At 44.5% G+C, this 12,891-nt stretch overlaps 1 protein-coding gene across 2 annotated transcripts in view; it reads left to right on the forward strand.

The window, feature by feature from the left end:
- Window positions 1-712: 712 nt before the first annotated feature.
- The window catches only part of VPS11 (VPS11 core subunit of CORVET and HOPS complexes), an 86,150-nt gene continuing 73,971 nt past the window's right edge, over window positions 713-12,891 (forward strand). Inside the window, exons 1-3 of one of the 2 annotated variants that reach the window (XM_089657320.1) lie at window positions 713-896; window positions 2,858-3,006; window positions 6,753-6,888. In XM_089657320.1, the coding sequence (XP_089513446.1) occupies window positions 755-896; window positions 2,858-3,006; window positions 6,753-6,888 (427 nt within the window). In that variant the 5' untranslated portion in view covers window positions 713-754. The remainder of the gene's footprint in view (window positions 897-2,857; window positions 3,007-6,752; window positions 6,889-12,891) is intronic. The other variant, XM_089657319.1, reaches the window with a different exon arrangement.

Raw genomic sequence — 12,891 nt, forward strand, 5'->3', positions numbered from 1 at the left:
ATCGCCTCACATGTTAACCCCTTCCTGTCCAGTGCAATTAGTACAGTGTCAGTGCTTTTTATTAGCACCGGTCACTAAACTGGTGTCACTGGGAATGTCAGTGACACCAAGTCAGTTCCCCCCAGTGTCAGAATGCCCGCCGCAGTCCCACTATAAGTCGCTCATCACCATTACTAGTAAAAAAAAATAAATTCCACTCTATATATTGCCATTTGTAAATGTTATAACTTTCATGTAAACCAATTAATTTACACGTATTGAGATTTTTTTTAGCAAAGAAATGTAGCAGAATATATTTTTGCCAAAATTTATGACGAAATTTGATTTTTAAAATTTTTTTACTGGACATGTTTAATAGCAAAAAGTCCAAAAATATTGTTTTTTTTCTCAAAATTGTCGGTCTTTTTTTTTGTTTATAGTGCAAAAAATAAAAAATACCACCGAATGAAAGCTCAACTCGTGGAAAAAAAGGACATACATTTCATTTGGGTGCAGCGCTGAATGACCGCACAATTGTCAGTTAAAGTAACGCAGCGCCATATAGCAAAAAATGGCCTGGTCTGGAAGGGCGTTAAATCATCTGGAGGGCAAGTGGTTAAAGTGTTAAGCCTGGCAGATGTGCCCAAAGAAGAGATGGCGGACCGTGATTCTAATGTCTACGCGACGTAGCAACTAAGACCTCTGCGTTACGTGTTGACAGCCTTGTCACGTGGTTGGAAGAGTCACATGATTGGTATGAAGGGAAGCTGGAAAGATGGCTGTATACCTGCAGTGGCGGCGCTTCGTCTTCTTTGAGAAAGAGTCGGTGCGGTTCCCCGGGGAGGGCGGGAAGGCTCTGTCCCTGCCGCCGGGGATCATAGTGTGCGACTCCGGGCGGGGCAGCCTGGTGTTCGGGGATATCCTTGTATACATGGCAGAGTGTAGAAAGGTGGCTGTGCTCTGCTCTAGCAGAATGTCTCAGTGGTGTGAGTGTGTGATGTCCGTGGCAACGGCGGCTGATGTCCTGGAATCCTTGTTTCCGTGGTGTGTGTGTTGTCCGTGGTAACAGCGGCTGATGTCCTGGAATCCTCGTCTTCATGGTGTGAGTGTGTGATGTCCGTGGTAACAGCGGCTGATGTCCTGGAATCCTTGTCTCCGCGGTGTGTGTGTTGCCCGTGGTAACAGCGGCTGATGTCCTGGAATCCTCGTCTTCATGGTGTGAGTGTGTGATGTCCGTGGCAACGGCGGCTGATGTCCTGGAATCCTTGTCTCCGCGGTGTGTGTGTTGTCCGTGGTAACAGCGGCTGATGTCCTGGAATCCTCGTCTTCATGGTGTGAGTGTGTGATGTCCGTGGCAACGGCGGCTGATGTCCTGGAATCCTTGTCTCCGCGGTGTGTGTGTTGTCCGTGGTAACAGCGGCTGATGTCCTGGAATCCTCGTCTTCATGGTGTGAGTGTGTGATGTCCGTGGTAACAGCGGCTGATGTCCTGGAATCCTCGTCTTCATGGTGTGAGTGTGTGTTGTCCGTGGTAACAGCGGCTGATGTCGTGGAATCCTCGTCTCAGTGGCGTGAGTGTGTGATGTCCGTGGTAACAGCGGCTGATGTCCTGGAATTCTCGTCTCCGTGGTGTGAGTGTGTTCTGTCTGTGGTAACAGTGGCTGATGTCCTCGAATCCTCGTCTCCGTGGTGTGATTGTGTGCTGTCCATGATCACATGGAGGCAATGCCCAGAATCTCATTCTGTGGGTGATGCTGATGGAGCTGTAGTCCCCTGTTGTCAGTGACCAGGCTGCTGCAGCTCCCTCATCCATCTGCTGATTAGGAGCCTTTCTTTGCACCCTGTGGTTGAACCACGTTTTTACTGCCCCTCAACCATGGCATTATCCCCCCTCTATACATCCTGCGTAAAGCAACCCATTCAAGTAAACAGGGCCTTGCTGTGACTGTCCACAACCGTACATAATTTGTGTTATGGTGTAGTTGTTCAGTATTTAGGGGGTTATAACAGGAGGCAATACAAGTACTCCTTACCCCCTGGCAAATGCTCTTCAGGGTGAAAATCAGATAGCAACAAGCCCTATGGCTGATCATATGCTACACCGTTTATTATTCCTATAATTAGGGCTCATTTACACCATCACTGCCACCCCTATGAAAAGCAATCAAAAGCATATATATCGGCAGCACACCATGGGTCTTCAAAGTAGCACCGATATGTTTATTAGATTGACCACATCAGTAATGGTGCGATGTTTCCAGTCCACACAGTACCCTTTTGTTAGGCATTTGATGGAGTCCTGTTTGACCCAGAAATATTGCTCCTGTAAAGGTTGCCTCCACTTTCGTGGGAAAAAATATTGCAAATTGGAAAAACAAATAAAGCATATACAAGCAGCATTTTACAAACGTTAAAAACGCTCACCAAAAGTCCTATGCAGGGTTTTGAGGCATTTTACAAGTTTTAGAACCATACCACAAATGCCTATAATGAACTTACTGGTATTAACGCCTCGCAAATGCTTACCAGGCATTTGAGGAGCTTCACCATGGACTTGAATGGGAGGCGTTGCGACCCATTCTTTCACAAATGTTTGTAGAAGCAGTCTGCATGCCTAGGTTCTTGATTTTGTACACCTGTGGCCATGGAGGTGATTGGAACACCTGAATCCAATGATTTGGAGGGCTGGCCCAATACTTTTGGCAATAAAGTGTATGTACTTGATATGTGTGTTTACATGTATGCCTAGAGTTCAGCTGATGTAGTTGACAAGGAAGCATGTCATCACCCATTTATGGTTTCTATGTGCCCACATATTGATATTTTTGAAATTGTTTATTGTACCTTCTTTGTGGGTTATGTCTTTAACTGAAAATTAAATATGACAGGCCAGATTTGGTTCTTGTCTCGATCCCTTCAGCTCACCTCCTTCCAGGCATACAAACTTCGTGTTACCCATCTTCATCAACTAAAACAACACAGTATCCTTGTTTCTGTGGGGGAGGATGAGGAAGGCACTAACCCTCTGGTAAGTTTTCTTTCCTTTTTTTTTTTTTTTTTTTTTCCACCACTTGATTTGAAAAGTAGAAGATACAACCCAACACATTTATTGGTACATCCCTGACCTTCAGCCTCTTTACATTAGGTCACTATTACCAGCAGTAAAAATGAAAGCCAGGAATAGCTGTGTATTACATAGCAGTAGGGACTGTGAAATTTTAACCACTCCTGTCTAAAGATGGGAAGACCTGGAAAAATTAGGAAAAAAATGTTTTTTTGCTGCTTTTTTTTTTATTTTTTTTTATTTCAAAGCTGTTTTTTCTTTCCCCAGAAACATTGAAAAAAAAAGGAAATAAGTGTAGAATGTTTTTTTACAATGATAAATATATATTTGACATGGCATTCAAACTATATACCAGTGGTCCCAAAACGATGGCCTGGGGGCTGGATGTGGCCCTTTTTGCTTGCTTTTATTTGACCTTATTTGTCCCACTGTCGGCAAACATGATGGACCTCTATTACTCCCCCTAATGCCAGTACTGGGGATTGTAGGAACTGATGCCAGGACATTTTCTTCTACCACTAGCCACAGTCCAGCACCCCTAACGTTTAAATGGACTGTAAACTGGCCCTTTGTTTAGAAAGTTTGGAGACCCAAGCTACAGTCAGGTCCATAAAAATTGGGACATCGGCACAATTCTAACATTTTTGGCTCTATACACCACCACAATGGATTTGAAATGAAACGAACAAGATGTGCTTTAACTGCAGACTGGCAGCTTTAATTTGAGGGTATTTACATCCAAATCAGGTGAACGGTGTAGGAATTACAACATTTTGCATATGTGCCTCCCACTTGTTAAAGGACCAAAAGTAATGGGACAGAATAATAATCATAAATCAAACTTTCACTTTTTAATACTTGGCTGCAAATCCTTTGCAGTCAATTACAGCCTGAAGTCTGGAATGCATAGACATCACCAGACGCTGGGTTTCATCCCTGGTGATGCTCTGCCAGGCCTCTACTGCAACTGTCTTCAGTTCCTGCTTGTTCTTGGGGCATTTTCCCTTCAGTTTTGTCTTCAGCAAGTGAAATGCATGCTCAATCGGATTCAGGTCAGGTGATTGACTTGGCCATTGCATAACATTCCACTTCTTTCCCTTAAAAAACTCTTTGGTTGCTCTTGCAGTATGCTTTGGGTCATTGTCCATCTGCACTGTGAAGCGGCGTCCAATGAGTTCTGAAGCATTTGGCTGAATATGAGCAGATAATATTGCCCGAAACACTTCAGAATTCATCCTGCTGCTTTTGTCAGCAGTCACATCATCAATAAATACAAGAGAACCAGTTCCATTGGCAGCCATACATGCCCACGCCATGACACTACCACCACCATGCTTCACTGATGAGGTGGTATGCTTAGAATCATGAGCAGTTCCTTTCCTTCTCCATACTCTTCTCTTCCCATCACTCTGGTACAAGTTGATCTTGGTCTCATCTGTCCATAGGATGTTGTTCCAGAACTGTGAAGGCTTTTTTAGATGTCGTTTGGCAAACTCTAATCAGGCCTTCCTGTTTTTGAGGCTAACCAATGGTTTACATCTTGTGGTGAACCCTCTGTATTCACTCTGGTGAAGTCTTCTCTTGATTGTTGACTTTGACACACATACACCTACCTCCTGGAGAGTGTTCTTGATCAGGCCAACTGTTGTGAAGGGTGTTTTCTTCACCAGGGAAAGAATTCTTCGGTCATCCACCACAGTTGTTTTCCGTGGTCTTCCAAGTCTTTTGGTGTTGCTGAGCTCACTGGTGCGTTCCTTCTTTTTAAGAATGTTCCAAGCAGTTGTTTTGGCCACGCCTAATGTTTTTGCTATCTCTCTGATGGGTTTGTTTTGTTTTTTCAGCCTAATGGTGGCTTGCTTCACTGATAGTGACAGCTCTTTGGATCTCATCTTGAGAGTTGACAGCAACAGATTCCAAATGCAAATAGCACACTTAAAATGAACTCTGGACCTTTTATCTGCTCATTGTAATTGGGATAATGAGGGAATAACACACACCTGGCCATGGAACAGCTGAGAAGCCAATTGTCCCATTACTTTTGGTCCCTTAACAAGTGTGAGGCACATATGCAAACTGTTGTAATTCCTACACTGTTCACCTGATTTGGATGTAAATGCCCTCAAATTAAAGCTGCCAGTCTGCAGTTAAAGCACATCTTGTTCGTTTCATTTCAAATCCATTGTGGTGGTGTATAGAGCCAAAAATTTTAGAATTGTGTCGATGTCCCAATATTTATGGACCTGACTGTATATAACACGACAACCTTAATGAAAGATTTCTGAGACTTTAACGTCTTACATTAGTGCAAGTTCTCTCAGATGAAGAGAAGAAAATCCTGGAATACAGTTCAAGTAACACTGTACATCTCAATGCAATTCTCAAGCAAGATAAATATGCATATCTGCCACTAGGGGGCACTGCAGGGGAAAGGTTCAGATTTAGTTTGCTTGGGGGCTTTTACATTTGGGTTATTGTTGGGATACAATAGATGATATTTTTTGTTCACCTGTCAGGCCTTAATTGACAGGTAAGAGGGTAAATTTGTCTGACAAATGTGTTTATCTTTATAACCTTTATGTGATTCCTATGAATGTTCTCCATCACAGCGTAATGTTTACCTATAGTCTGCTCAGTAAATGTTTTCTTTTCCTCCTCTCAGTAAAATGGTCAGACCAACATCTAGATTTTGGAAACCTTTCCACAGTGCAATTTTGTAAATATTGTGAGAAGAAATATTCTTTTCCAAATGCTACAAGGATGACAAAACACATCCTGGCATGGCAGAGGTGCCCTAAAAAACATTAAAAAATACTTTATGGAATGAAATGATGAGGACCATAATGAAAGTGCAAGGAGCTTTCCTCTCCAGAGTTCTCATTCCAGAAAGACTTTCTGCCTCTTCTGGATCATCGCAAAGTATTTCTTCACCAGCATCTTTAAGTAAGCAAGTGTTACAAACTACGGCCTCAGAAAAATATACAATCCCTTCATTTATAGAGAAAATTGCACCTGAAAATCAGTAGAACAATGACCAAGCTCTTGCAAGAGCAATATATGCTTCTGGTTCAACATTGTATAGTACAGTGTATAGCTGAAATGTCCTTAACATATACAGTCCTTGTTATTCCATTTGTAATAAAAAAAAATAAAATTTTAAAAGGCAAGTTTAGTTTATCTGAAATAAGGTGTAGTTTTATTTCAAGCATAATACTTTTATATACATTCGATTTCACCTTCCCAGTTTAACAAAATGAATTTGTAAAACTACTCCACAATGAATTTTTTTTTTTAAATCTTTCCAAAATTTTTTTTTGGGAAAAAACATTTTTTTTTTCTGTTTTTTGTTTTCCTTTTCCCCCCATGGCTTCAACATTTTTGGATAGTTTACATCTCTACACCTGTCTAAAAAGACACTTTTAGATAGTCTGCAAGTACCATCAAAGCTGGCCATAGACAGGACTGTGTGTGGCTGTCTCTGCTTGACTGAAATCGATAGGACAAGCAAGAAAAGTCATCAGCTGCTGATCAGTGTATTATGACAGCAGAGAGTCACACTGTCAAAATATACTGTTCCTGTAGAAGGGTTCCTCCATCCACCTCGCTTGTATGGATGGAGAAATCTGTTCATTTTAGCTTAAGTAAAACAGTGTAACAATGTACTTTGATGGAAAGCACATAATTATTTTTATCTGTAAAACATTTTTTCACAGGTTAAAGTTTGGAATTTGGAAAAACGTGATGGGGGAAACCCACTTTGCACTAGAATTTTCCCAGCCATTCCTGGTAATAAACCCACAGTTGTGTCCTGCATCACAGTTCATGAAAACCTCAACTTCATGGCTATTGGTAGGCATTATATGATGTGTTCTATTAAATGTATGTGTGTATAAATGAGTGTGCACATATTGTTTTTTTTTTGTTTTTGTTATGGTAATGGAAAGAAAAATACAGCTAAAGTTTAAAACATTTTTCTATAGTCTGGTCTAGATCAACATTTGGACCTCCAATACCATCAAGGGTCAGTTCTGATTTCTTGCGATCTTGCCTGATGCTTCTTAATGAAGACCTTTTTACAATGTGTCCCTCAAATAGTCCTACCTGTCTGAGCTATGTGCCTGCTTTTGTCTCGTAAAGAACAATTACTTTATTAATACAAGGTTGTCTTGAGGCCCAGAGCCTGCTTTCTTCCTAAGATGGTTTCTTCCCCGTTCACCTTAACCAACACATTGTTCTTCCATTTAATCCCGACCCCAATACATCCCAAGAAGACCTCTCAACATTGTTTGAATGTCCTTAGTGCTGTTCATGTTTATCTTACACCTACATCTTCTTTTAGACAGACTGACACTCCTTTTATCATTCCTGAGGATCCCTGTAATTTTTCGACATCTCCAACAAAACATCATTCAAGCCCATAGGTTAAAGCACTGTTAAACCCAAAAGCAAACATTTTATTATATTGCAGCTTGCCAATTCTTAGATGTGGTGGCTGCATTAGTTTTTTCTTTAGTCTTTCTTTCCCTTATTTCCACCTGGTGATCTGGACAGTAAGTCTGTAATTTTTTTCAATAAAACCATCTCTCTTGCATACAGTCAGGTCCTTAAATATTGGGACATCAACACACTTCTAACATTTTTGGCTCCATACACCACCACAATGGATTTGAAATGAAACAAAGAAAATGTGCTTTAACTGCAGACTGTCAGCTTTAATTTGAGGGTATTTACATCCAAATCAGGTGAACGGTGTAGGAATTACAACAGTTTGCATATGTGCCTCCCACTTGTTAAGATCCCAAAAGTAATGGGACAGAATAATAATCATAAATCAAACTTTCACTTTTTAATACTTTGTTGCAAATCCTGTGCAGTCAAGTACAGCCTGAAGTCTGGAACGCATAGACATCCCCAGACGCTGGGTTTCATCCCTGGTGATGCTCTGCCAGGCCTCTACTGCAACTGTCTTCAGTTCCTGCTTGTTCTTGGGGCATTTTCCCTCCAGTTTTGTCTTCAGCAAGTGAAATGCATGCTCAATCGGATTTAGGTCAGGTGATTGACTTGGCCATTGCATAACATTCCACTTCTTTCCCTTAAAAAAACTCTTTGGTTTTTTTTGCAGTATGCTTTGGGTCATTGTCCATCTGCACTGTGAAGCAGCATCCAATGAGTTCTGAAGCATTTGGCTGAATATGAGCAGATAATATTGCCCGAAACACTTCAGAATTCATCCTGCTGCTTTTGTCAGCAGTCACATCATCAATAAATACAAAAGAACCAGTTCCATTGGCAGCCATACATGCCCACGCCATGACACTACCACCACATGCTTCACTGATGAGGTGGTATGCTTAGGATCATGAGCAGTTCCTTTCCTTCTCCATACTCTTCTCTTCCCATCACTCTGGTACAAGTTGATCTTGGTCTCATCTGTCCATAGGATGTTGTTCCAGAACTGTGAAGGCTTTTTTAGATGTCGTTTGGCAAACTCTAATCTGGCCTTCCTGTTTTTGAGGCTCACCAATGGTTTACATCTTGTGGTGAACCCTCTGTATTCACTCTGGTGAAGTCTTCTCTTGATTGTTGACTTTGACACACATACACCTACCTCCTGGAGAGTGTTCTTGATCAGGCCAACTGTTGTGAAGGGTGTTTTCTTCACCAGGGAAAGAATTCTTCGGTCATCCACCACAGTTGTTTTCCGTGGTCTTCCAAGTCTTTTGGTGTTGCTGAGCTCACTGGTGCGTTCCTTCTTTTTAAGAATGTTCCAAGCAGTTGTTTTGGCCACGCCTAATGTTTTTGCTATCTCTCTGATGGGTTTGTTTTGTTTTTTCAGCCTAATGGTGGCTTGCTTCACTGATAGTGACAGCTCTTTGGATCTCATCTTGAGAGTTGACAGCAACAGATTCCAAATGCAAATAGCACACTTAAAATGAACTCTGGACCTTTTATCTGCTCATTGTAATTGGGATAATGAGGGAATAACACACACCTGGCCATGGAACAGCTGAGAAGCCAATTGTCCCATTACTTTTGGTCCCTTAACAAGTGTGAGGCACATATGCAAACTGTTGTAATTCCTACACTGTTCACCTGATTTGGATGTAAATGCCCTCAAATTAAAGCTGCCAGTCTGCAGTTAAAGCACATCTTGTTCGTTTCATTTCAAATCCATTGTGGTGGTGGTGTATAGAGCCAAAAATGTTAGACTTGTGTCAATGTCCCAATATTTATGGACCTGACTGTATGTAGCAGGCAGAGCAGGGCTTGACAAATTTGCTATGAATCTAGGAGACAGCTAAAATAGTTAGGAGCCATTTTCTTTAACAAAGACTGAACAGCCAGTCTATTGAAGGGGCATGACTGAAAAAGGTCTGCCAAACGACATCTGACCAGCGCTCTCAGCCAATGGCTGAGAGTGCTGACTGGTGTGTTTGGGGGGGGGTCAGGGGCAGTCCCCCTGTCAGAGCACAGTGTTGGCGTTCCATTCTGTTCTGCACAGGACCCTCTGCAGATGGCAGGCTCTGGGGGCCCCTGTCATACTGCAATCCAGCTCCTCTAACTACATTGTGCTGGTTCAGCCCTGAACCCCCATAATACGACCCATGCTAGAATCACCCCCCTCAGAACATAAGGCACCAGCACCTGCCAGTCATCTCCTCGCCCCCCAAAAGGTATGAATCAAGTAGTTACACTCCTCTCCCCCCATCCGATCTTACCTGGGAGAGGTGAGCACCTTCAAATCAGAAGCCACATTGACGCTTCAGATAGAATCTTTCCCAACATCACATCCCCTAATCCTCCCTAGATATCAGAGCTCAGGTCCTTCTCTCTGCAGCAGACAATAAGCACACCTTTGTAGAGGAGGGATGGCGGTTGCGACAATGAGGTGTCCCTTGGTTCGGATTGTCTGGACGGTGGCTCTGCTCACAGTGCCTGCTCTCCTTCTCTTTCCTTCAATGACTTCTGCTGCTTCCAACAAGGGTGATAGGTCCAGCCAGTGGACACCGCTTTCCAAAAAAGCTAGCTGATGGGGAGGACCGGGGTGAATTGTGCCAGGTGGGCGGATTTCTTCTCATTTGCTCCACGGGCCACCTGAGATCCCCATTTGGACTGCACTCTGATGGATGCTGTGTCAGTGCCTACCCCCCTGCTCTCTTCTGCTCCATCCCTGCCAGGATGCAATTTCTAGTTGCCATGGCGACCAGAGGCCTGGGATTTGTCAAGCCCTGAGTTAGAGGGATGAGACTAACCATTTTTTTTTTTTTGTTAATTCCTGGGGTGCTTACAGTGATCTGTTTTTATTTAGGTAAAACCTTTTATCCCAAAGGGAAAACAAAACTTTTGCTTTAACTGCTTATAAAGAAGCTGGTGTTCTGTTTCAAATTGTTAATGTATCTAAATCTGCTAGTACATCTAATGCTCCCTCACCCCCAGATTAACCATTATTATTATACAGGATTTATATAGCGCCAACAGTTTGCTCAGCGATTAAAAATAAAACGGGAGACAATACAGCAACAATACAGTTCAGTACAAGAGTGAAAGGACGGCCCTGCTCCTTGGAGCTTACAATCTAGGAGATGCTGCTGTCCAAAGGTGTCCCTTTGTTCATTCATCCACAGTGGAGGCACTCTAATACAGGAGGTGTGCTGCTGGCCAGATCACCAGGTGAAAACAGAGGGGAAAATACTAAAACAATAAAAAGGGAAACTAATGCAGTCACCACTGATGATTGGTAAGCTGAAATATATTACATTTTTGGTTTAATTCCACCTTTTCCTGTCAAGGCTTATACTATTAGATCACTAAGTGCTTCTGGGGCCTTCATTATCAGATATCTTCTTTGGATTTGTAAAGCCATCACCTGGTCTTCCTTTTCCTCATTTTTTAAGGTGGATGTTCAGGTCTCAGCTGATGCAAGCTTTGGGTGTAAGGTCCTGCAGGCACTTATTTGCACTGCAGGCTGTCCCTTGATATTTGCAAAGCGTTGCACTCTGTTTTTATGTAGTTTTTACACAGCACCCATTTTTTGAAATTGGGGTTATATGACATTCATCTGTTGGGGGGGAGGAGAAGTCCTTTTCCAAGATCTTGCAAGGTCTTTATTAACCACTTTCCCTCCAGAGGATTTGCCCACCATCCTGATCAGACCATTTTTTTGCGATATGACACTGCGTTACTTTAACTGACAATTGCGTGGTCATGCAACACTGTACATAAATGAAGTTTGACATTTTTCCACCAATCTGAGCTTTCTTTTGGTGGTATTTGATCACCTCTGTGTTTTTTTTTTTTTTTTTTTTTTTTCCCCTACCGTCTTTCAGGCCAGCACTCTGAGAGACCTCGGCTCCTCCCCATCTGAGGAAACACCTCCACCTACAATAAAAAAGCTCCACTCCCCTCTGACCTCAGTTCAGGTGTTTCCTCCGGTGGGGAGACACGAGGAGGCGCAGGGCAGACGATAGGGGAGCCGAGGGCCGGATAGCCGGCTGAGAGGCCCGACGCAGCCGGGAGTGATGGCCGGAGTGTCCGGCTGCATATCCTCCCTGGGCAGGCTGCGGGCAGTGAGAGTGCATCCCGGGGGACGGGACAAAGCACTTGCCTGTTCTTCGCCCCCCGACCCTCTCCGGCGAGGGGGGGCGTCGGGGTGGCCGTGGTGAGATCTGGGGAGGATCGGGGGGAGTTCCGCTCCTTCCCATGCTGGCGGTCGGAGGACTTTGCCGGGCCGGACGTCGGGAGACGACGGTTTCCGGCGGAAGGGGTGGGGCTTCGCCCAGGGCTGCGACTTACGCTTCCGGTCGCGGCCCTCACACCACGGCGGCGCGAAATTTGAAAAGGCGGTGCGGTGCACAGCGGTCTGGGGGACAGACCAGCGCCAGGCGACCACCCTCCGGTACGGGATGTCGGAGGCACCGGGACCAGGAGATGCCAGCACCAGCCAGTCACAGGTAAGGTGCCTCAGTGGAGGCCTCCCCTACCTGTTGGCCCCTAGCAGTGGGAAGGTGGGGCAAGGGGTCTGCGGATTTGCAGGCCCTTTTTTGCTCTGCCAGGAAGGAGCAGGGGGGGGGGGTGTTTAGTGTTGGACTGATTAGGCTTCCCTCCTCCCCCCTTTCTTTTGTGTCTTTCAGGGCAAGGCCCGAGCTAAACTTAGGCACCAGGAGCCCAAGCGGAGATGCCCTTCCTGTAAGGAAGTTTTGAAAGAATCTTGGCGAAAGGTTCTTTGTGGCCCATGTATACAGGGGTTGGTGAGGGAGGAGAAGCCGGAACAGGGGGACCTAGCCAGGTCAGTGAAGGAGTTGGCTACCACCTTCGACTCCTTCAAATCCCTCATGGAGAGGTTTGCCCTCCTATTACCTACCCTTCCCCCCCCCCCCCCCCCCCCCCCAGGTAGCTTCGGTGAGTCGTCGGGAACCCCTTATGACCGGGGAGGAACCAGTGGGGGACTCCCAGTCTGAGGAGGAATCGGCGGGGGTGGGTCCCTCGGAGGAAGGGAGGGGCCCCTCCCGGTACAAATTGACTCTAGAGGAGGTAGATGAGCTCCTGGGGGCTATATACGAAACCCTGGACATTAAGGAGGAGGTTAAGGCCTTATCTCTCCACGACCAAATGTATCAGGGGTTGGAGGAGCACCAGCACAGAATATTTCCTGTGCATGACATTTTTGTGGACTCCATTAAGAAGGAGTGGCAGGACCCGGAAAGGAAGCCGTTCTTCTCTAAGGCTTTGAGAAGGAGATTTCCGTTTTCGGAAGACCCGGAGGCGGTCTGGAACAAGAGCCCTAGACTAGACGCAGTCTTTTCCCAAACGACCAAGAGAACTGATCTGGCGTTTGAGGACATGGGGGTCTTA

The sequence above is a fragment of the Staurois parvus genome, unplaced genomic scaffold, assembly GCF_062004578.1.
Source record: "Staurois parvus isolate SC_StPar_1 unplaced genomic scaffold, SC_StPar_1.0 ptg000981l, whole genome shotgun sequence".
Taxonomy (NCBI): Eukaryota; Metazoa; Chordata; class Amphibia; order Anura; family Ranidae; genus Staurois; species Staurois parvus.